At 44.1% G+C, this 18,558-nt stretch overlaps 1 protein-coding gene across 8 annotated transcripts in view; it reads right to left on the bottom strand.

The window, feature by feature from the left end:
- The window catches only part of SLC12A4 (solute carrier family 12 member 4), a 743,054-nt gene that overhangs the window by 182,925 nt on the left and 541,571 nt on the right, over positions 1–18,558 (bottom strand). For all 8 annotated transcript variants that reach the window (XM_072117770.1, XM_072117769.1, XM_072117767.1 and 5 more), the window contains 2 exons: positions 10,734–10,902; positions 2,125–2,320 (listed from right to left, as the gene is read on the bottom strand). In XM_072117770.1, the coding sequence (XP_071973871.1) occupies positions 2,125–2,320; positions 10,734–10,902 (365 nt within the window). The remainder of the gene's footprint in view (positions 1–2,124; positions 2,321–10,733; positions 10,903–18,558) is intronic.

Genomic DNA, 18,558 nt, shown 5'->3' with positions numbered 1-18,558 from the left:
TAGTATCCTCAACCACTTTCTCCGGGCAGCTACCCACTCATGAATATCCAGATCTACCTTGACATGTAGAAAACAGACTAGGGGAACAGCTGTCTGTGTCACCTCTTACGACCCTCCTATGGTCTATTAGGTATACTGCAGTCTCACACTCATACTGCAGTCTCACACTCACCCTGAATAACAAACTATTTCCTGCAAATCCCAAGAGACCAATTATAAAATCCTGTCGCGTTGGTACTGGGTGCCCACCAGATTAAGATCTATTTATCCAAATAGCTCTGATCTCTGCTGGAGATGCCATCAGGCCCCCCGGTACAATGTCACACATATGGTGGGTTTGCCTCCTGCTTCGCCCTTTTTGGACACAGGTCTGTGGGCTAATCACCAAATTGACGGGACACCAACTGGAGGATGACCCCTCAATCCTATTTCTTTCAATCCTCCCCACATTAATCACCATCTTTCAATCCTTGAAAGGATTTTTATTAATTGGTTTGGTGAGTTAACTTTGCTTCATAGGCTTGAAGAACTTACTGTTGCAACACACAATACTCGGGATGCCAACACAACCCAATGGAGCCCCTGGATCATGTTTAGATGACCCCCAACTGCCTGTTCTTTTTTCTCTTATTTTACCACCCATTAATAAAATTCAAACCCCAGAGGTCTAAACCTAGTCAATGGCAGACAGACTTTATTTTGTAAACTGGGTTCATTGTTAACCTCATTATATGTGCACTGTATAAGATGATCTGATTATTATAAAGGCATATTGACATCTTAACTGTTGGATGTATGCTATCTTTAACACTGCATTAATGCTTTATATGTTACTTTATACTGTTTCAGCCTGCGTGCCTTTCTTCTTACACATAATCTCGTAATGCAATGCCTTTTTATTCTCCGTTTTGCTTAGTAAAGAATGATTTATAAATAATGTGCTATCTTTATTCTATGGGTCATCACAGTTACAGCAAAACCCCATTTATATAGCTTTTTTATGGTTGTGCATACTTGTTGTGCAGAATATAGAACTCATTTTGTTTGCTTGTTTTTGCATCGCCATTTAACAATGGGCATAACATTTATATTTATTTACAGAGTTGTTTTTAAGTTTATTTTTTGCGTGACAAGCTGTACCTTTTCTTGGTGTCATGTTGGGGTAAATGTTATTTTTTTATCACTTTTTATGCGCTTTATATGAGGTCAGTTGTAAAAATGTAATAATTTGTGTGATCAGAGACAATTTTATTTTATTGTACGGGTTGGCAACAAATATGTTTTTTTGGGTGATTTTCACTTTTTATCTTTTATTTGACTATTCTTTTTTAATAATTTTTTTAATTGCACGTAAAAAAAAAAAAAACAACAACATCATATTGTAGCATATTACATATTAGTACATAACATTCTCCATAGGCTAACATTAGCACTGTTAGGATCGTGCAGAGTGCACAATCCTAGCAGACTGCTATTAAAGGCATGGCACGTAGGGTCATCGACGCGCTGATGTACTATAGATGCCACTATGACGCGTTGTCTATACGGTTAGACAGGATCGAGATTATTGGCGATCTCGTTTGTTACTGCTTCTGAGCCCGTTACGTAATACTACTTCAATGTGCGGGAACTACCTATGACCTATCCTATGAGGTAGAATTACGTTAGGGTGCAGGAAAAGGGTTAAAAGATAAAAAAAATAATTCCAAAAACATCCCTCTTTCCCTAGAACTGATGTAAAAATAAAATGTATAAATCAAACAGTGTAGGTATTGCTGCATCTTAAAATCTCTGAACAAAATATAACAACAGTTATTTACTCATTCATTAAAATGTCAGCCTCTAAAATCTGAAAAAAGTAAAGGATGCTTAAAATGTAATGTCAACATATAGCAGATACATGCTTATGTTAGTAATTAAGTAATTTGGTCAGTTTGAACTTGAAAAGTATAAAAGTTACTATTTTGAAAATTGTGCATTTTTGTAAATTATCTTTTTTCATGAACACAAAATATGTCACCCAAATGTTAAACAGTTACCATGAAGTATAAAAAAACCTCAAAATTAACTAAAACTGGCTTTGAGTAGGTTAGTCAATTATTTAAGAAAAAGTACTAGACTTGCCAATAAAGGTTTTCCATGAGCGTGGATCTTCACTTTGTCTCCAACCATAAGGCCATCCAAGCATTACAGTGTTGTGCTTCATTCCTCCAAGTCCACATGACTGTATCAGATGTGAAATTCCTTCTTTGATTCCATTTGAAACAACTACTTGGCAGAAACCTTTGACTTTCTCAATTTCCATCATATTTTTTATAGTCTGGAAAGAACAGAAAACATTATTGGTGAAAAAAAATCTAAAAAAGATCAAGTAAAAGTTTGATTACTAATCAACATTTTTTTAAAAAAAATCATCACTAACCAATATGTTAAATATTTGCTTTTCATTTAAAAAAATGAAATTGACAGTTTTCATATTGACAACTCGATATTTGTAAACTTTTCGATCTTGTTGCTGGGACAATTTCTTTCTGATATTTTTCCCTTCAGGGGTTACAAGTTCAGTAAGCAAATTTTGATGGGGCATGCAAGAGTTCAAACATCTGCAACAGGAGTGACAGGAACATTTTAACATGAATTTTAAGTTTTAGAGCTTTTTAAATTCCAAAAGACTATTTTTTTTTCTTTTCCTTTTTACAGAGCTTGTTCTGAGTGGCACAATTATATATTCCATACAAATTATCAGAAAGCAGGAAAAAAAATTCTAACTGCAGTGTAAATGACAAAAAAAATGTTGTGCCATTTTGTAGCACTGTTTTCAATGTGTGGTCAGGAGGACACAACTGATCTTTATTCCCTAGGTCAGTACTGTTCCAGAGATACAAAACTCGATATAGTTATACAGCATAGAACACTATATATAATATAGTTATATTTTCAGTTTTTTAATTTTAGATGTACATTACAGGCAGTCCCCGGGTTACGTACAAGATAGGGTCCGGAGGTTTGTTCTTAAGTTGAATTTGTATGTAAGTCGAAACTGTATATTTTATAATTGTAGATCCAGACAAAAAAAATTTGCCCCCAGTGACAATTGGAGTTTAAACATTTTTTGCTGTAATGGGACCAAGGATTATCAATAAAGCTTCATTACAGACTCCTTACAGCTGATTATTGCAGCCTGGGACTATAGTAAAGCATTCAAAAAACTTCACCAGAAGTCAGATGGGTCTGTCTGTAACTATGGGTTGTCTGTAAGTCAGGTGTCCTTAAGTAGGGGACCGCCTGTATAGGGAAATAGGTAACTGTATTACCTGGGAAGAGTGCCGTCGTGGGACAACACCATACGATGGAGAGAGGGGACGCCCCCAGGGACAGAAAAACCCTTAAAGCTCCACGCCTCAGTGTATTTCAGAGACTACATGAACTGAATGTTTAATCAGCACACAAATATACAAAATTTTTACACTACCCAACTATCCTTTCCTTTTTTCTACACCCGTGAAATATGAATAAGGTGAGACAACAGAAGGGAACCTTATCTAGGAAAAGGGAGGGTATTCCTATGGTGCCGTCATGGTTCCAGGAAATACACTTACCAGTGAGTAATTACAGAACCGAGGATCTCTTAAATGGAGATAACCATGAAGGTGCTTTAATAAATCTTACTATCCAGGGATTTGATGCCAAAGATTTATCAAATAGTGAACTCAAGGTTGAGACTTGTACCGCAAGTGTTACTGATTTCTCTAAACCTGCTCTAGGTCTACTTCCTGATCCTTAAGCCTTCCAGACTAAGAAATATATACCCAAGGTCACAGGCTTCCTACTCTACAGATGTAATATCGGACCCTGAGATAGTAGGTGTGGGGTCTCTGGGAGGATCCAGAGATCTGAAACTGAAAGTTTTCTTAGAGTGGAAAAACAAGGTCGTTTTGTCCAGAAGGGAGCTTTGAGAATTATTCTAACATGATCTTGCCTAATGATCTTCAGGACTATTGGAATAAGGATCAAGGGAGGAAAAGCATAAGCCAGATTGAACTTCCAGGTTATTGACAAGGCATCCACAGGGCCGGATTAAGGTTGGTGGGGGCCCCTGGGCACAAAATATGGTGGAGGCCCCCATTGATGTCACAGTAATCACTGTATTTAACTCCCCCAGCAACTGCTATATACAGCTCCCCCAGCAATCACTGTATACAGCTCCCCCAGCAATCACTGTATACAGCTCCCCCAGCAATCACTGTATAAAGCTAACCCAGCAATCACTGTATACAGCTCCCCCAGCAATCACTGTATAAAGCTAATCCAGCAATCACTGTATAAAGCTAATCCAGCAATCACTGTATACAGCTCCCCCAGCAATCACTATATACAGCTCCCCCAGCAATCACTGTATACAGCTCCCCCAGCAATCACTGTATACAGCTCCCCCAGCAATCACTGTATACAGCTCCCCCAGCAATCACTGTATACAGCTCCCCCAGCAATCAGTACATAGAGCTCCACCAGCAATCAGTACATAGAGCTCCACCAGCAATCACTATATACAGCTCCCAGTAATCAGTACATAGAGCTCCACCAGAAATCACTATATACAGACCCATATAATAACTCTATACAGTCCCCCTATAACAACTCTATACAGTCCCCCTATAACAACTCTATACAGTCCCCCTATAACAACTCTATACAGTCCCCCTATAACAACTCTATACAGTCCCCCTATAACAACTCTATACAGTCCCCCTATAACAACTCTATACAGTCCCCCTATAACAACTCTATACAGTCCCCCTATAACAACTCTATACAGTCCCCCTATAACAACTCTATACAGTCCCCCTATAACAACTCTATACAGTCCCCCTATAACAACTCTATACAGTCCCCCTATAACAACTCTATACAGTCCCCCTATAACAACTCTATACAGTCCCCCTATAACAACTCTATACAGTCCCCCTATAACAACTCTATACAGTCCCCCTATAACAACTCTATACAGTCCCCCTATAATAACTATATACACCCCCATAATAACTATATACACCCCCATAATGACTATATACAGTCCCCCTATAACTATATACACACCCCTATAACTATATACAGTCCCCCTATAATAACTATATACAGATTCATATTATTGCTATATACACTCCCCCATAATAAATATATACAATCCCACAATAATAACCATATACACATTCCTATTATTGCTATATACACCCCCTATAATAACTATATACACATTCCTATTATTTCTATATACAGCCCCCATAATAACTATATACACATTCCTATTATTGCTATATACACCCCCCCATAATAACTATATACACAATCCTATTATTGCTATATACCCCCCCATAATAAATATATATAATCCCCCAATAACTATATACACATTCCTATTATTTCTATATACACCCCCATAATAAATATATACAATCCCCCAATAATAACTATATACACATTCCTATTATTTCCATACTCTTCTGGCTGACGTGATGGCGATTGAAAACACTGCTTTAATAGTTAGCCATTTTTTCTAAACAATCTTCCAGGGGTTCAAATGGTTGCCTTATTAGGTAATTTAAGGCTACAGTGAGGTCCCAAGGAGGAACGGAGGATCTCTTAAATGGAGATAACCATGAAGCTGCTTTAATAAATCTTACTATCCAGGGATTTGATGCCACAGATTTATCAAATAGTGAACTCAAGGTTGAGACTCGTAGCGCAAGTGTTACTGATTTCTCTAAACCTGCTCTAGGTCTACTTCCTGATCCTTAGGCCTTCCAAACTAAGAAATATATACCCAAGGTCACAGGCTTCCTACTCTACAGATGTAATATCGGACCCTGAGATAGTAGGTGCGGGGTCTCTGGGAGGATCCAGAGATCTGAAACTGAAAGTGAGTGGAAAAACAAGATCGTTTTGTCCAGAGGGGAGCTTTGAGAATTATTCTAACATGATCTTGCCTGATGATCTTCAGGACTCTTGGAATCAGGGTCAAGGGAGGAAAAGCATAAGCCAGATTGAACTCCCAGGTTATTGACAAGGCATCCACAGGGCCGGATTAAGGTTGGTGGGAGTCCTGGGCGCAAAATATGGTGGAGGCCCCCATTGATGCCACAGTAATCACTGTATAAAGCTCCCCCAGCAACCGCTATATACAGCTCCCCCAGCAATCACTGTATACAGCTCCCCCAGCAATCACTATATACACATTTTTATTATTGCTATATACCCCCCCCCCCACCCAGTGTCGGGTGGATTTAAACAAAGATGGCGATGATCTTTATTTCCTTTGATCGTCTATGGCAGAGCAGGGAACTTATTGTTCCCTCGCTCTGCCATAGATTTAAGGCAGACACATTGGCTGGATTTGGCCCGCAGCCCAGGAAGCCCGGCAACAAAAACGCCCGAATCTCCCCAATTTGGTGGAGGCCCCTTTAACGGCAAAGTGGTGGGGGCCCCGGGGCTCGCGCCCTGTGAGCCCCCCCCACCTATGATCCGGCTCTGGGCATCCAGAGCCCATGGTTAATCCTTCCTGCTCAGGGAACAGAAATTTCTGACTTGCCTGTTGTTTCGTGTAGCAAAGAGGTCGATTTCTGGAGACCCCCACAGAAGAGTCACAATCATAAATATTCTCCTATTGAGGCATCATTCCTCCTGGTTCAACTGGTGATGGCTGATGAAATCTGCCTTCACGTTGTACTCGTCCTTTAAGTGTACCGAAGATATGGAACTTGGGTAATGCACTGCTTTTTCCTGTTCACGTGGTGCGGTGTTGCATGGCGTCCGCCGCTTCTGTTGTGCGGTGCTGGTGGGGACCCGGGCCTGGAGCCATGGGGGCTATGCCTGCCAGTACGGGTGCTGGGCAACCGGGTCTTGGTCCCTGCCGGCGCGTTGCTGCAGCGGTGGTGGGCGCCGTGTGATGCCGCACACAATAGCGTAGGGACCCACCAAAAAGAGTTCACCTTGAAGTGGTTGGTGGGCTTATACAATTTGATCAAAATGTAACTAAGAACCTCGAGTTCGTTATATAATGTAGCCTAGCGGCAGTAGATCATTGTGTAATGTGTGGATGTGCGGTCCAGTTCTTTTTCTCTCCTCCTGTTGATGCCTTCAGGGATGACACACTGGATGATCCCTGAAGTTTGATGATTTTTTCACCATCTGTGGATCCCAATGGCTAGAAACACCTGGCACCTCAGATGTGCTCCCCAGTTTTATGTCGTCTCCAAGGAAACCCTTTAGAGGGGTCCAAAGAATGCCACGAAAGAAAGGAGTCCCTAACTTCTTGGGGAAGGTTTATTTTCCGGTCCAGACTGGAGTCCTGACCATCCCATTCATTCAGCTGCAGGGATCAAGTATGAAGCTGAACCATGGTAACCAAGGAACCAAATGAATTGACCTATCAGAGTCATAACTTGACCTATAGTAGTAGACTGTGTTGATTGCAAATGACAAACTGTCTTCTGGAGTTTTTCTATCTTCTTTTCTGGTAAAAAGGATCTCTGACAGAGTCCAGTCAAATCCCTAGGAAGATCTTTGATCTTTGTTGGCATTAGAGATGATTTCATAATGTTCACAAGCCAACTTAGACACTCAAACATCTCCTAAATTCTGGACAAATGTAGGTTTACTGCTTCTTCTGAATACCCTATTAACAGGAAGTCATACAGATAAGGAACATAGATCCCTTGTTCCATCCTGATATAAAAAGCCATCTCAGAGACTAGTTTTGTAAAAACTCTTGGGGCTACTGCTACCCCAAAAGGCAAGGCTTGAAACTGGAGATGTACCTATATCCAGGTGCCTACTCTCAGATACCCCTGCGATACTGGGTGAATCGGGGAGTGGAAATAGGCATTGGAAAAGTCTATTGATGCCATGTAGTAATCCGAATAAAGAAGATTTATTATAGTCTTGAGGGAATCCATCTTGAATTTTTCTATTTTGAGGAATTTGTTGAGCGGCTTTAGATTCCGTATAGTTCTTAGAGAACCATCTTGTTTTGTTACATTAAACAGCGTTGAATAGATAGAATGTCCTTCAATACATTCTTAGCTAAAAGAGATAATATCTCCGTTTCCATAGCTTCTTGGGCTAAGTTTCCTAGACCCATGGTCATCTTCAATTGTGGTCCATTCCCATTCTTTTATAAAACAAACTCTATGGGAGGAACAAAAAGAGCTGGAGCCTGGGAATGCCATTTTGCGGACTGCAGCCTTCTCAAGAATCTTGTCCAACGTTGTACCGAACAAGAATTTACCTTCACATGGAATGTTACAAAGGTGATTCTTTGAGGCTAAATCACCATTCCAACCTTTGAGTTGGAAAGGGCTGACGACCTGGCTGATAATCTGAGGGCATCCACTGAAGTGTCCTCCAGATATGCCGAAGCTTTCTGAGCTGTAGTGATACCAACTATTAGCTGTTCCCTTCAAATACCCTCCTTCACTTTCTCTTCCATCTGCGTAAGCCACATTAACATGGACCGGGAAACACAAGTAGCTGCAATTTTCAGTTTAAAAGCCGAGGAGAAAGCCTTCCCGGCCTTACACAGGAACTTATCTGCTCTTTTGTCCACAGGGTTTTTTAAAACCCCTAAGTCTTCTAAAGGCAGCATGGCTTTTTTTTTTTTTAAGACACCTTAGAAATAGCTGTATCTACTTTAGGGGTCTCGTCCCAGTGCTCTACATCTTAATCAGCAAAGGGATGTTTTCTTTAGACTGCTCTGGGTACAAAGATTTTATTCTCTGTCCTTTTCTACTCTGCTTTTATAAGGGATGAAAGATTTGTGTGTACAGGGAACACTTGCCTTTTTCTCTCCCCTCATCCCTGGAACATGACATCACAAACTGATCTATGTTCTTTTTCCTCTTCTAGTTCCATAGTGGCCCTTACAATCTTAATTACAAGTTCCCCATCCTCCATAGGGAAGAGCGGCCTCCCTGACTGATCATCTTCTGAATTGTAAATAGTATCTATCTCTAAGTCAGTATCTGATACATTTAACCTTCTAGAGGTAGACAGGGAATCTGGGGACCTTTTCACAGGGGTCCTAACTGTTTTTTGCACTTCCTGCTGTATGATCGTGCATGTGCATTCTAGAAGGGTACATGGTCCTGATGCACCACCCGCTGAATACATGATTCACATGTCCGTTTAGTATCGGTAGGAGGTAGGCTCTCCCCACAAACTCTACATTCTTTATCCTTTTCCTTTCTAACATAAGGCATTACCAGACCAGTTATAAGGCCCGGTTGCGGCCATACTCAAAAGTACCAGTATCAACCCGCTTGACATACCATGGAGCCGTCCTTGGCGGTGTCAAAAACCTCTCCTCCTCCTTCTGAACTCATGGTAAGGGAGGAAAACCTGTTATGACTGACGCCATCTTCCTGCCAGACACCAAGCTTCCGGACACGCTCCACCTCAGAGGATTCTCACTGCTTCCGGTATGTGGGCTTCCCCCGAACTTCCAACCCCGGAAAGCCTGGCTGCCCAGGAGGCATCCGGCACTAAAGATCGGTCAGACTTGGCCCCCATCAACTGACCCATCTGCCGCATATGGAGCTTCAGACAGCTATAAGGGGTGTCCCGGGGACAGGAAACCACTGAGGCATGTATGGAGGCATGGAGCTTTATTGGTTTCCTGTCTATGGGGGCCAACCACTCTTTCCGGTATATGGTGCTGTCGTGGTGAAAGAGGAAATTGGAATTTTTAGAAAAATATTTTTAAAAGTTTATATATTTTAAAATTATATATATTTATATATTTTAAAATTTATAATTGTATTAAAGTATGATGTGATTTTTTGTCTCCTAATCTGGGATAACAAAATTGTAGTATACATCAGCATTTGGTGGTTGCAAATGGTTTGGCAAGAAAATGGCTTAAACAGTTTAAAGGACACCTGTCATCAGGTCTGTGTCACCACTACCTGTTGGAGCAGCTCACAAGGATCCCATCCCAGCCTTTATCTAGTTATTTCATACATTATTCATTGTAAAATCATCTATTTTTTATCATGTAAATGAGGCTGGTCACATGGTCAGAGGCAGCGATGTCACCCCTGTTACCCCTCCCCTCTCCTCCCCCTGCTCATGTCTGTGTGTAATGTATAGTAAAGCATGGCTAGTGTGTGTGCTGCATCTGCTGACATGCTACATCCTCCTAATATACAGGTGAGAGACACAGACATCAGCTACACATGTACCTGACATGTTCTGCTATAACATGGCTGCATCCTGGAGCTGTTGTATCTCTCCTATACACACACAGGCTGCAGGGGGCGCCAGCACCAGGAAGCACATCATTATACAGCCTCACAGCATTATACAGGCTGTCAGTCATGCACTGGGGGTGTGGCTATGCCTCCCACTCATGAATAGAGTGGACAGCATGAATATGCTAATGCTTCATTGGACATTTCACAGGTCATTTGCATACAGCTTTAGGACCTCATTGCTTAGGTTTACAGGCATGTAGAGGGACAATGAACTCTAATGGCAGTTTATGAAAATATATTTAGTTTAGGGGGATATTTTGCATGACGGGTTCTCTTTAATCCTCTGCTTAGATGCAATAACTAATGTGTGTGCTTTCATGAAATATAGAAAGTAGTGACCAAATATTGGGCAAAAACCTATGAGGTGACAATAGGTACATTATTGAATATTTTAATAAATTACAATTACATTTTGTAACTTCCTACCTGTTCTGCAGCCTGTAGTTCCCCATAACTGTCCAAGAAGTTACCCTGTATTGCGGTACCAATAATAGTTAATCCCTTCCCAGCTTTCAGCTGAGAGGCGAATGTAAGGAGACGTGGATATTTAACATGTAAATCCTCATCCAACTTTAACAGAACCAGCAGCTGAGGCCTAAAAGATAAAGATTTCAAGTATCATGTAGCTGAAAAAAGAAACAATGATCATTTTTTTAATCTTGTGATTTGGTACAGAGGAAAGCCCGGCGTATAAGACGACCTGGTGTATAAGACGACCCCCCTACTTTCCTGTTTAAAATATAGAGTTTAAGATATATTCGCCGTATAAGACTACCCCTTTTCCAACGCATACAAAACGCCGGTAAAAATTTAAAAAAAAAACAGATTTGAATTTAACATGGTCGCATAGCAGGAAAACTGTCGCTCATAAACATAAGGCATACAACAACATTACCATCGTCCATTTTACTGTAAATGTTACCATACTGTACCTTAAATTTTTATTTTATTAAATATTCCATGCCATGTACTCAAAAGCAGGAAAAAAATTCCAAATGCAATGAAAATGGTGAAAAAACGCATTTGCGCCATTTTCTTATGGGCTTGGATATTACGTCTTTCACTGAGCACCCCAAATGACATGTCTACTTTATTCTTTGGGTTGGTACGATTACGTGGATACCAAATTTATAAAGGTTTTATAATGTTTTGATACATTTACAAAAATTAAAACCTCCTGTACAAAAATTATTTTTTTGATTTTGCCAACTTCTGGCGCTAATAACTTTTTTATACTTTGGTGTACGAAGCTGTGGGTGGTGTAATTTTTTGCGAAATTTGATAATCTTTTCAATTATATAATTTTTTGGACTGTACGACCTTTTGATCACTTTTTATTGATTTTTTTATATTTTTCAAAATGGCAAAAAAGTGCCATTTTCGACTTTGGGCGCTATTTTCCGTTACAGGGTTAAACACATTGAAAAACCGTTATCATATTTTGATAGATCGGGCATTGTCGGACGCGTCGATACCTAATGTGTTTATGATTTTTACTGTTTGTTTATATTTATGTCAGTTCTAGGGAAAGGGGGGTGATTTGAAATTTTAGGTTTTTTTATTATTATTTTTTTTTTTTACTTTTTTTTATTTTTATTTATACTATTTTTCAGACTCCCTAGGGTACTTTAACCCTTAGGTTGTCTGATCGATCCTATCATATACTGCCATACTACAGTATGGCAGTATATGGGGATTTTCCTCATTCATTACAATGTGCTACCAGCACATTGTAATGAAGGGGTTAATATGAAATAGCCTTGGGTCTTCGGAAGACCCGAGGCTACCATGGAGATGGATCGCCGCCCCCGATGACGTCACGGGGAGCGGCGATCCTTGGTAAGATGGCGGTGCCCATGCGCTGCTATCTTTTTGAGGTTGCCGGCAGCCCACGCTGTGAAAACACCCGCGATCGGTGCTAGCAGCAATATGCAGCAAAGACTTACCGGCTATGGAGAGGGCTCAGCCCGTGAGCCCTCTCCATGCACCGGATCCCGGTCGGGATTACCGGCGTATAAGACGACCCCAGAGAAGACAGAAGATTTTTCTGTCTTCAAAAGTCGTCTTATACGCCGGAATATACGGTAATAACTTTTTTTCTATCATTTCAGGGGGTGTCCTCGCCATCTGAGTTGTGGGACTATAGAATTACAACAGGTTTGAATGGTGCGCAGTCTCTGCATTTGCAGAGGAAGCTGCAGTATAGTGAAGGGTTGTTCGCCAGCAAACCAGCACATAAAGCAGTGAAAGGCTCCCACTTTATAGCTGAGCCAGTGAGCTGTTTGCTTCAGAAGGTAACAATGTTTATTCCATGCACTACATTTCGTCCAAATAGACTACCACAAAGGATTAGCATACAAAAACAAAGTGACAAAATTCATCATTAATACCAATACACAGTGTAATAGATATCTCAAATATATCATAAGTGACAAATTTAGAGTTGTGCCTAAAACTTAGCACAGACAAATCTGGTGAGCCTCTCTCCACTTATAAGCAGTAGCTTGTGTTCCAAGGAACAGAAATGACTACTTTATGAGCATTTTGTCTCCTCTCCATCCTTTACAAATTCCTTTCCCAGGACAAAAGCCTTTGACTGAGGAGATACTTCTTGTGGCTTCAGCAGCTCCTTACACCCACGACTTTAGATTTCCACCAACCGTCAACAATGGACTATTGCCATTAAAGGGTCAACCAAAGGGAGCTTCTTATAGCCCAAATGCAAATCCTACAATCAATACTCAAGATTTACTCATTCTCTTTATCTCCTTGAAAAATTACTCAAAGACGAACTACAACACCATCTGGATGAATTATTCCTGAAACTTTATCTCCGTATACAAACTAACCGCTGCTTCCAAGCAGATAACTTGTTCACTAAAAGCTGGGATAAATTCCTCCTCACATGTGCCCACAGCCTTATGGAACCCATCTGTGCATTAGGAACCTCACTTTGGACATTAATAACTGTCATAACCTACTTAAATACATCATTGTCATCCTGAATTTTTAAAGTTTGATGAACTTATAATGAAGAATGATTCAAAGTTGCATTTAAAAAAGAAATCAATAAAAAGATCGATCCGCCACTGAGCGCAGTGACTTAGCGCTCAGCGGTGGATATATCCGCCGCTGAGATGATGCCGTCTCGGCTCTGGATCGGAGGAGCCAGCTGTAACATGTAGCCGACACCCCAGTGTAACACCTGTGGTCGGAGTGTTAAAAAAATTTGGCTGACCGCGGCATTTAACGGGTTTAAAAACGAGAATTTTTTAAAAAATTCTTAATTTTTTCTTTTTTTCGTAAATAAACGCAAAATCTATCATCATACATTTACCACTTAAATGAAGCACAACATGTAGGCAAAAGTAATCTCAGAATCACTTTGATAAGTAACAGTGTTCAAAAGTTATAACCATATAAAGCGACGCAAGTCAGAATCCAAAAAATGGTGCTGAGCCTTAAGCTACAAAATGGCTGCGTCCTTAAGGGGTTAAACTACATAGATATAATTGATTTGGGGTTTAGAATACTCAAACCAATAATACTCACAAACACCCAGGCTTTGTCCATGGAAACACAAAAAGCAAAAATTCCACATCACATCCATCCACAAAACAAAATCCCCCATGGATCTCATCCACATCTACTGTGTCCATTAATTCATAAATTAAAACTTTAACAACAGAAACAAAAACAGAAATACAAATAAAATCTCAGGTTCTCCTAACACCATCTCAGGTTCTGCTCACAAGACATTCATCCTAAGATGCTACACTCCCACCGTCGGACTGGCCCACCGGATTACCGGAGAAACCTCCGGTGGGCCCCGGGTCCGGCACTGACAGTGTGTCAGATGATCGGATTCTTACTGTGCCATCGGGCGCCAGCGGATGCTGTTTCCACCGGCACCCATCACAGCCAGGCTAGCCAGCGTACGTCCGACACTCCCCAGCAGGGCAGCGCGCTGCGCACAAAGATGCTGTACGCAAGCGCCGCCACATTGGAGCGCGATCGCGAAGATGCCGCGGCTCCTGTGATGAAGACGCCTGGGCGGGAGTGCGCGGCACCTGACAGAGGCGAGTGCGTAATAGCCTCCGACATCCTGTGCCTGCAGTTGAGGAGCGGAGCCTGAGGTGAGCGGCCGTCCCTCGGCCCTGTTATGTATCACGGCAGCACTGGGGAACTAGGGGAAGGAGGGGAGGCCCTTGATGACTGCTCTGGCGTAAGGGGGGGGGCCCTTGATGATTGATCTGGAGGGAGAGGGGGGGGCCTTTATGACTGCATTGGGGTAAGGGGGGCCCTTGATGATTGATCTGGGGGAGGGGGGCCTTGATAATTGCCCTTGGGTAAGGGGGGCCCTTTATGACTGTTCTGGGGGGAGGGGGGCCCCTTGACTGCTCTGGGGGAGGGGGGGCCTTTATGACTGCTCTGGGGGAGGGGGGGCCTTTATGACTGCTCTGGGGGGAGGGGGCCCTTGACTGCTCTGGGGGAGGGGGGCCTTGATGACTGCTCTGGGGGAGGGGGGGCCTTGATGACTGCTCTGGGGGGAGGGGGGGCCTTGATGACTGCTCTGGGGGGAGGGGGGGCCTTGATGACTGCTCTGGGGGGAGGGGGGGCCTTGATGACTGCTCTGGGGGGAGGGGGGGCCTTGATGACTGCTCTGGGGGGAGAGGGGCCATGATGACTGCTCTGGGGGGAGAGGGGGCCTCGATGACTGCTCTGGGGGGAGGGGGGGCCTGGATGACTGCTCTGGGGGGAGAGGGGCCCTTGATGACTGCTCTGGGGGGAGAGGGGCCCTTGATGACTGCTCTGGGGGGATGGGGGCCTGGATGACTGCTCTGAGGGGAGGGGGGGCCTGGATGACTGCTCTGGGGGGAGGGGTGGGCCTGGATGACTGCTCTGGGGGGAGGGGGGCCCTTTGATGACTGCTCTGGGGGAGGGGGGCCCTTTGATGGCAGTTCTGGGGGAGTGGGCAGGGGCCCTGTGATGGCAGCCCTGGGGGAGGGGGCAGGGGCCCTGTGATGGCAGCCCTGGGGGAGGGGGCAGGGCCCTGTGATGGCAGCTCTGGGGGAGGGGGTCGGGGCCCTGTGTTTCACATGACTGTTACTCTTTAATGTCTTATTTTTTTTGTATGTTCCCCAGAATATGTAAAGCGCTAGGGAATTTGATGGCGCTGTATAAATAAAGATTATTATTATAGAATGGTGCTCCTGTATTGGCAACTCTGAGGGGAGAGGGGCCGTAGTAATGACAGCTGTGGGAGGAAGGGGCCCTGAGACTATAGTGGCAGCTGTAGGGGCCCTGAGACTATACTGGCAGCTGTAGGGGCCCTGAGACTATAATGGCAGCTGTAGGGGCCCTGAGACTATACTGGCAGCTGTAGGGGCCCTGAGACTATACTGGCAGCTGTAGGGGCCCTGAGACTATACTGGCAGCTGTAGGGGCCCCTGAGACTATACTGGCAGCTGTAGGGGCCCCTGAGACTATACTGGCAGCTGTAGGGGCCCCTGAGACTATACTGGCAGCTGTAGGGGCCCCTGAGACTATACTGGCAGCTGTAGGGGCCCTGAGACTATACTGGCAGCTGTAGGGGCCCTGAGACTATGATGGAAGCTGTAGGGGCCCTGAGACTATAATGGAAGCTGTAGGGGCCCTGAGACTATAATGGAAGCTGTAGGGGCCCTGAGACTATAATGGAAGCTGTAGGGGCCCTGAGACTATAATGGAAGCTGTAGGGGCCCTGAGACTATAATGGAAGCTGTAGGGGCCCTGAGACTATAATGGAAGCTGTAGGGGCCCTGAGACTATATTGGAAGCTGTAGGGGCCCTGAGACTATAAAGGAAGCTGTAGGGGCCCTGAGACTATAAAGGAAGCTCTAGGGGCCCTTAGACTATAGTGGCAGCTGTAGGGGCCCTGAGACTATAGTGGCAGCTGTAGGGGCCCTGAGACTATAATGGCAGCTGTAGGGGCCCTGAGACTATAATGGCAGCTGTAGGGGCCCTGAGACTATAATGGCAGCTGTAGGGGCCCTGAGACTATAATGGAAGCTGTAGGGGCCCTGAGACTATAATGGAAGCTGTAGGGGCCCTGAGACTATACTGGCAGCTGTAGGGGCCCTGAGACTATACTGGCAGCTGTAGGGGCCCTGAGACTAACTGGCAGCTGTAGGGGCCCTGAGACTATATTGGAAGCTGTAGGGGCCCTGAGACTATAAAGGAAGCTGTAGGGGCCCGGAGACTATAAAGGAAGCTGTAGGGGCCCGGAGACTATAAAGGAAGCTGTAGGGGCCCTGAGACTATAAAGGAAGCTGTAGGGGCCCTGAGACTATAAAGGAAGCTGTAGGGGCCCTGAGACTATAAAGGAAGCTGTAGGGGCCCTGAGACTATAGTGGCAGCTGTAGGGGCCCTGAGACTATAATGGCAGCTGTAGGGGCCCTGAGACTATAATGGCAGCTGTAGGCGCCCTGAGACTATAATGGCAGCTGTAGGGGCCCTGAGACTATAATGGCAGCTGTAGGGGCCCGGAGACTATAAAGGAAGCTGTAGGGGCCCTGAGACTATAAAGGAAGCTGTAGGGGCCCTGAGACTATAAAGGAAGCTGTAGGGGCCCTGAGACTATAATGGAAGCTGTAGGGCCCTGAGACTATAATGGAAGCTGTAGGGGCCCTGAGACTATAATGGAAGCTGTAGGGGCCCTGAGACTATAATGGAAGCTGTAGGGGCCCTGAGACTATAATGGAAGCTGTAGGGGCCCTGAGACTATAATGGAAGCTGTAAGGGCCCTGAGACTATAAAGGAAGCTGTAGGGGCCCTGAGACTATAGTGGCAGCTGTAGGGACCCTGAGACTATAATGGCAGCTGTAGGGGCCCTGAGACTATAATGGAAGCTGTAGGGGCCCTGAGACTATAATGGAAGCTGTAGGGGCCCTGAGACTATACTGGCAGCTGTAGGGGCCCTGAGACTAACTGGCAGCTGTAGGGGCCCTGAGACTATATTGGAAGCTGTAGGGGCCCTGAGACTATAAAGGAAGCTGTAGGGGCCCTGAGACTATAGTGGCAGCTGTAGGGACCCTGAGACTATAATGGAAGCTGTAGGGCCCTGAGACTATAATGGAAGCTGTAGGGGCCCTGAGACTATAATGGAAGCTGTAGGGGCCCTGAGACTATAATGGAAGCTGTAGGGGCCCTGAGACTATAATGGAAGCTGTAGGGGCCCTGAGACTATAAAGGAAGCTGTAGGGGCCCGGAGACTATAAAGGAAGCTGTAGGGGCCCGGAGACTATAAAGGAAGCTGTAGGGGCCCTGAGACTATAAAGGAAGCTGTAGGGGCCCTGAGGCTATAAAGGAAGCTGTAGGGGCCCTGAGACTATAGTGGCAGCTGTAGGGGCCCTGAGACTATAATGGCAGCTGTAGGGGCCCTGAGACTATAAAGGAAGCTGTAGGGGCCCGGAGACTATAAAGGAAGCTGTAGGGGCCCTGAGACTATAAAGGAAGCTGTAGGGGCCCTGAGACTATAGTGGCAGCTGTAGGGACCCTGAGACTATAATGGAAGCTGTAGGGCCCTGAGACTATAATGGAAGCTGTAGGGGCCCTGAGACTATAATGGAAGCTGTAGGGGCCCTGAGACTATAATGGAAGCTGTAGGGGCCCTGAGACTATAATGGAAGCTGTAAGGGCCCTGAGACTATAACGGAAGCTGTAAGGGCCCTGAGACTATAAAGGAAGCTGTAGGGGCCCTGAGACTATAGTGGCAGCTGTAGGGACCCTGAGACTATAGTGGCAGCTGTAGGGACCCTGAGTCTATAATGGAAGCTGTAGGGGCCCTGAGACTATAATGGAAGCTGTAGGGGCCCTGAGACTATAATGGAAGCTGTGGGGGCCCTGAGAGTATAAAGGAAGCTGTAGGGGCCCTGAGACTATAATGGAAGCTGTAGGGACCCTGAGACTATAATTGAAGCTGTAGGGACCCTGCGACTATAATGGAAGCTTTGGCCACATTTGGTACTTTTCCAGCTTCTTACTACATGGCACAGAGTATAAAGTGGTACCACTAGAAAGTAGAATGTGTCCCATAGATTACAAGCCCTCATATGTCTTTATTAAATAAAAAAAATCTAAAAATATAACTTTTATATGGCTTTTGGAAAGAAAAAAAGAGGAAAATGGAAATGCAAAAACTAAAAAGTGAACAGTCTTGGAAGAGTTATACGGCATCTTTATAAAATGCCATGTACACAACAGAAAGAAA

This window comes from Engystomops pustulosus, chromosome 7 (assembly GCF_040894005.1).
Source record: "Engystomops pustulosus chromosome 7, aEngPut4.maternal, whole genome shotgun sequence".
NCBI lineage: Eukaryota > Metazoa > Chordata > Amphibia > Anura > Leptodactylidae > Engystomops > Engystomops pustulosus.
The sequence above is the reverse complement of the archived record's forward strand: the minus strand, read 5'-3'. Positions and strand labels throughout refer to the sequence as shown.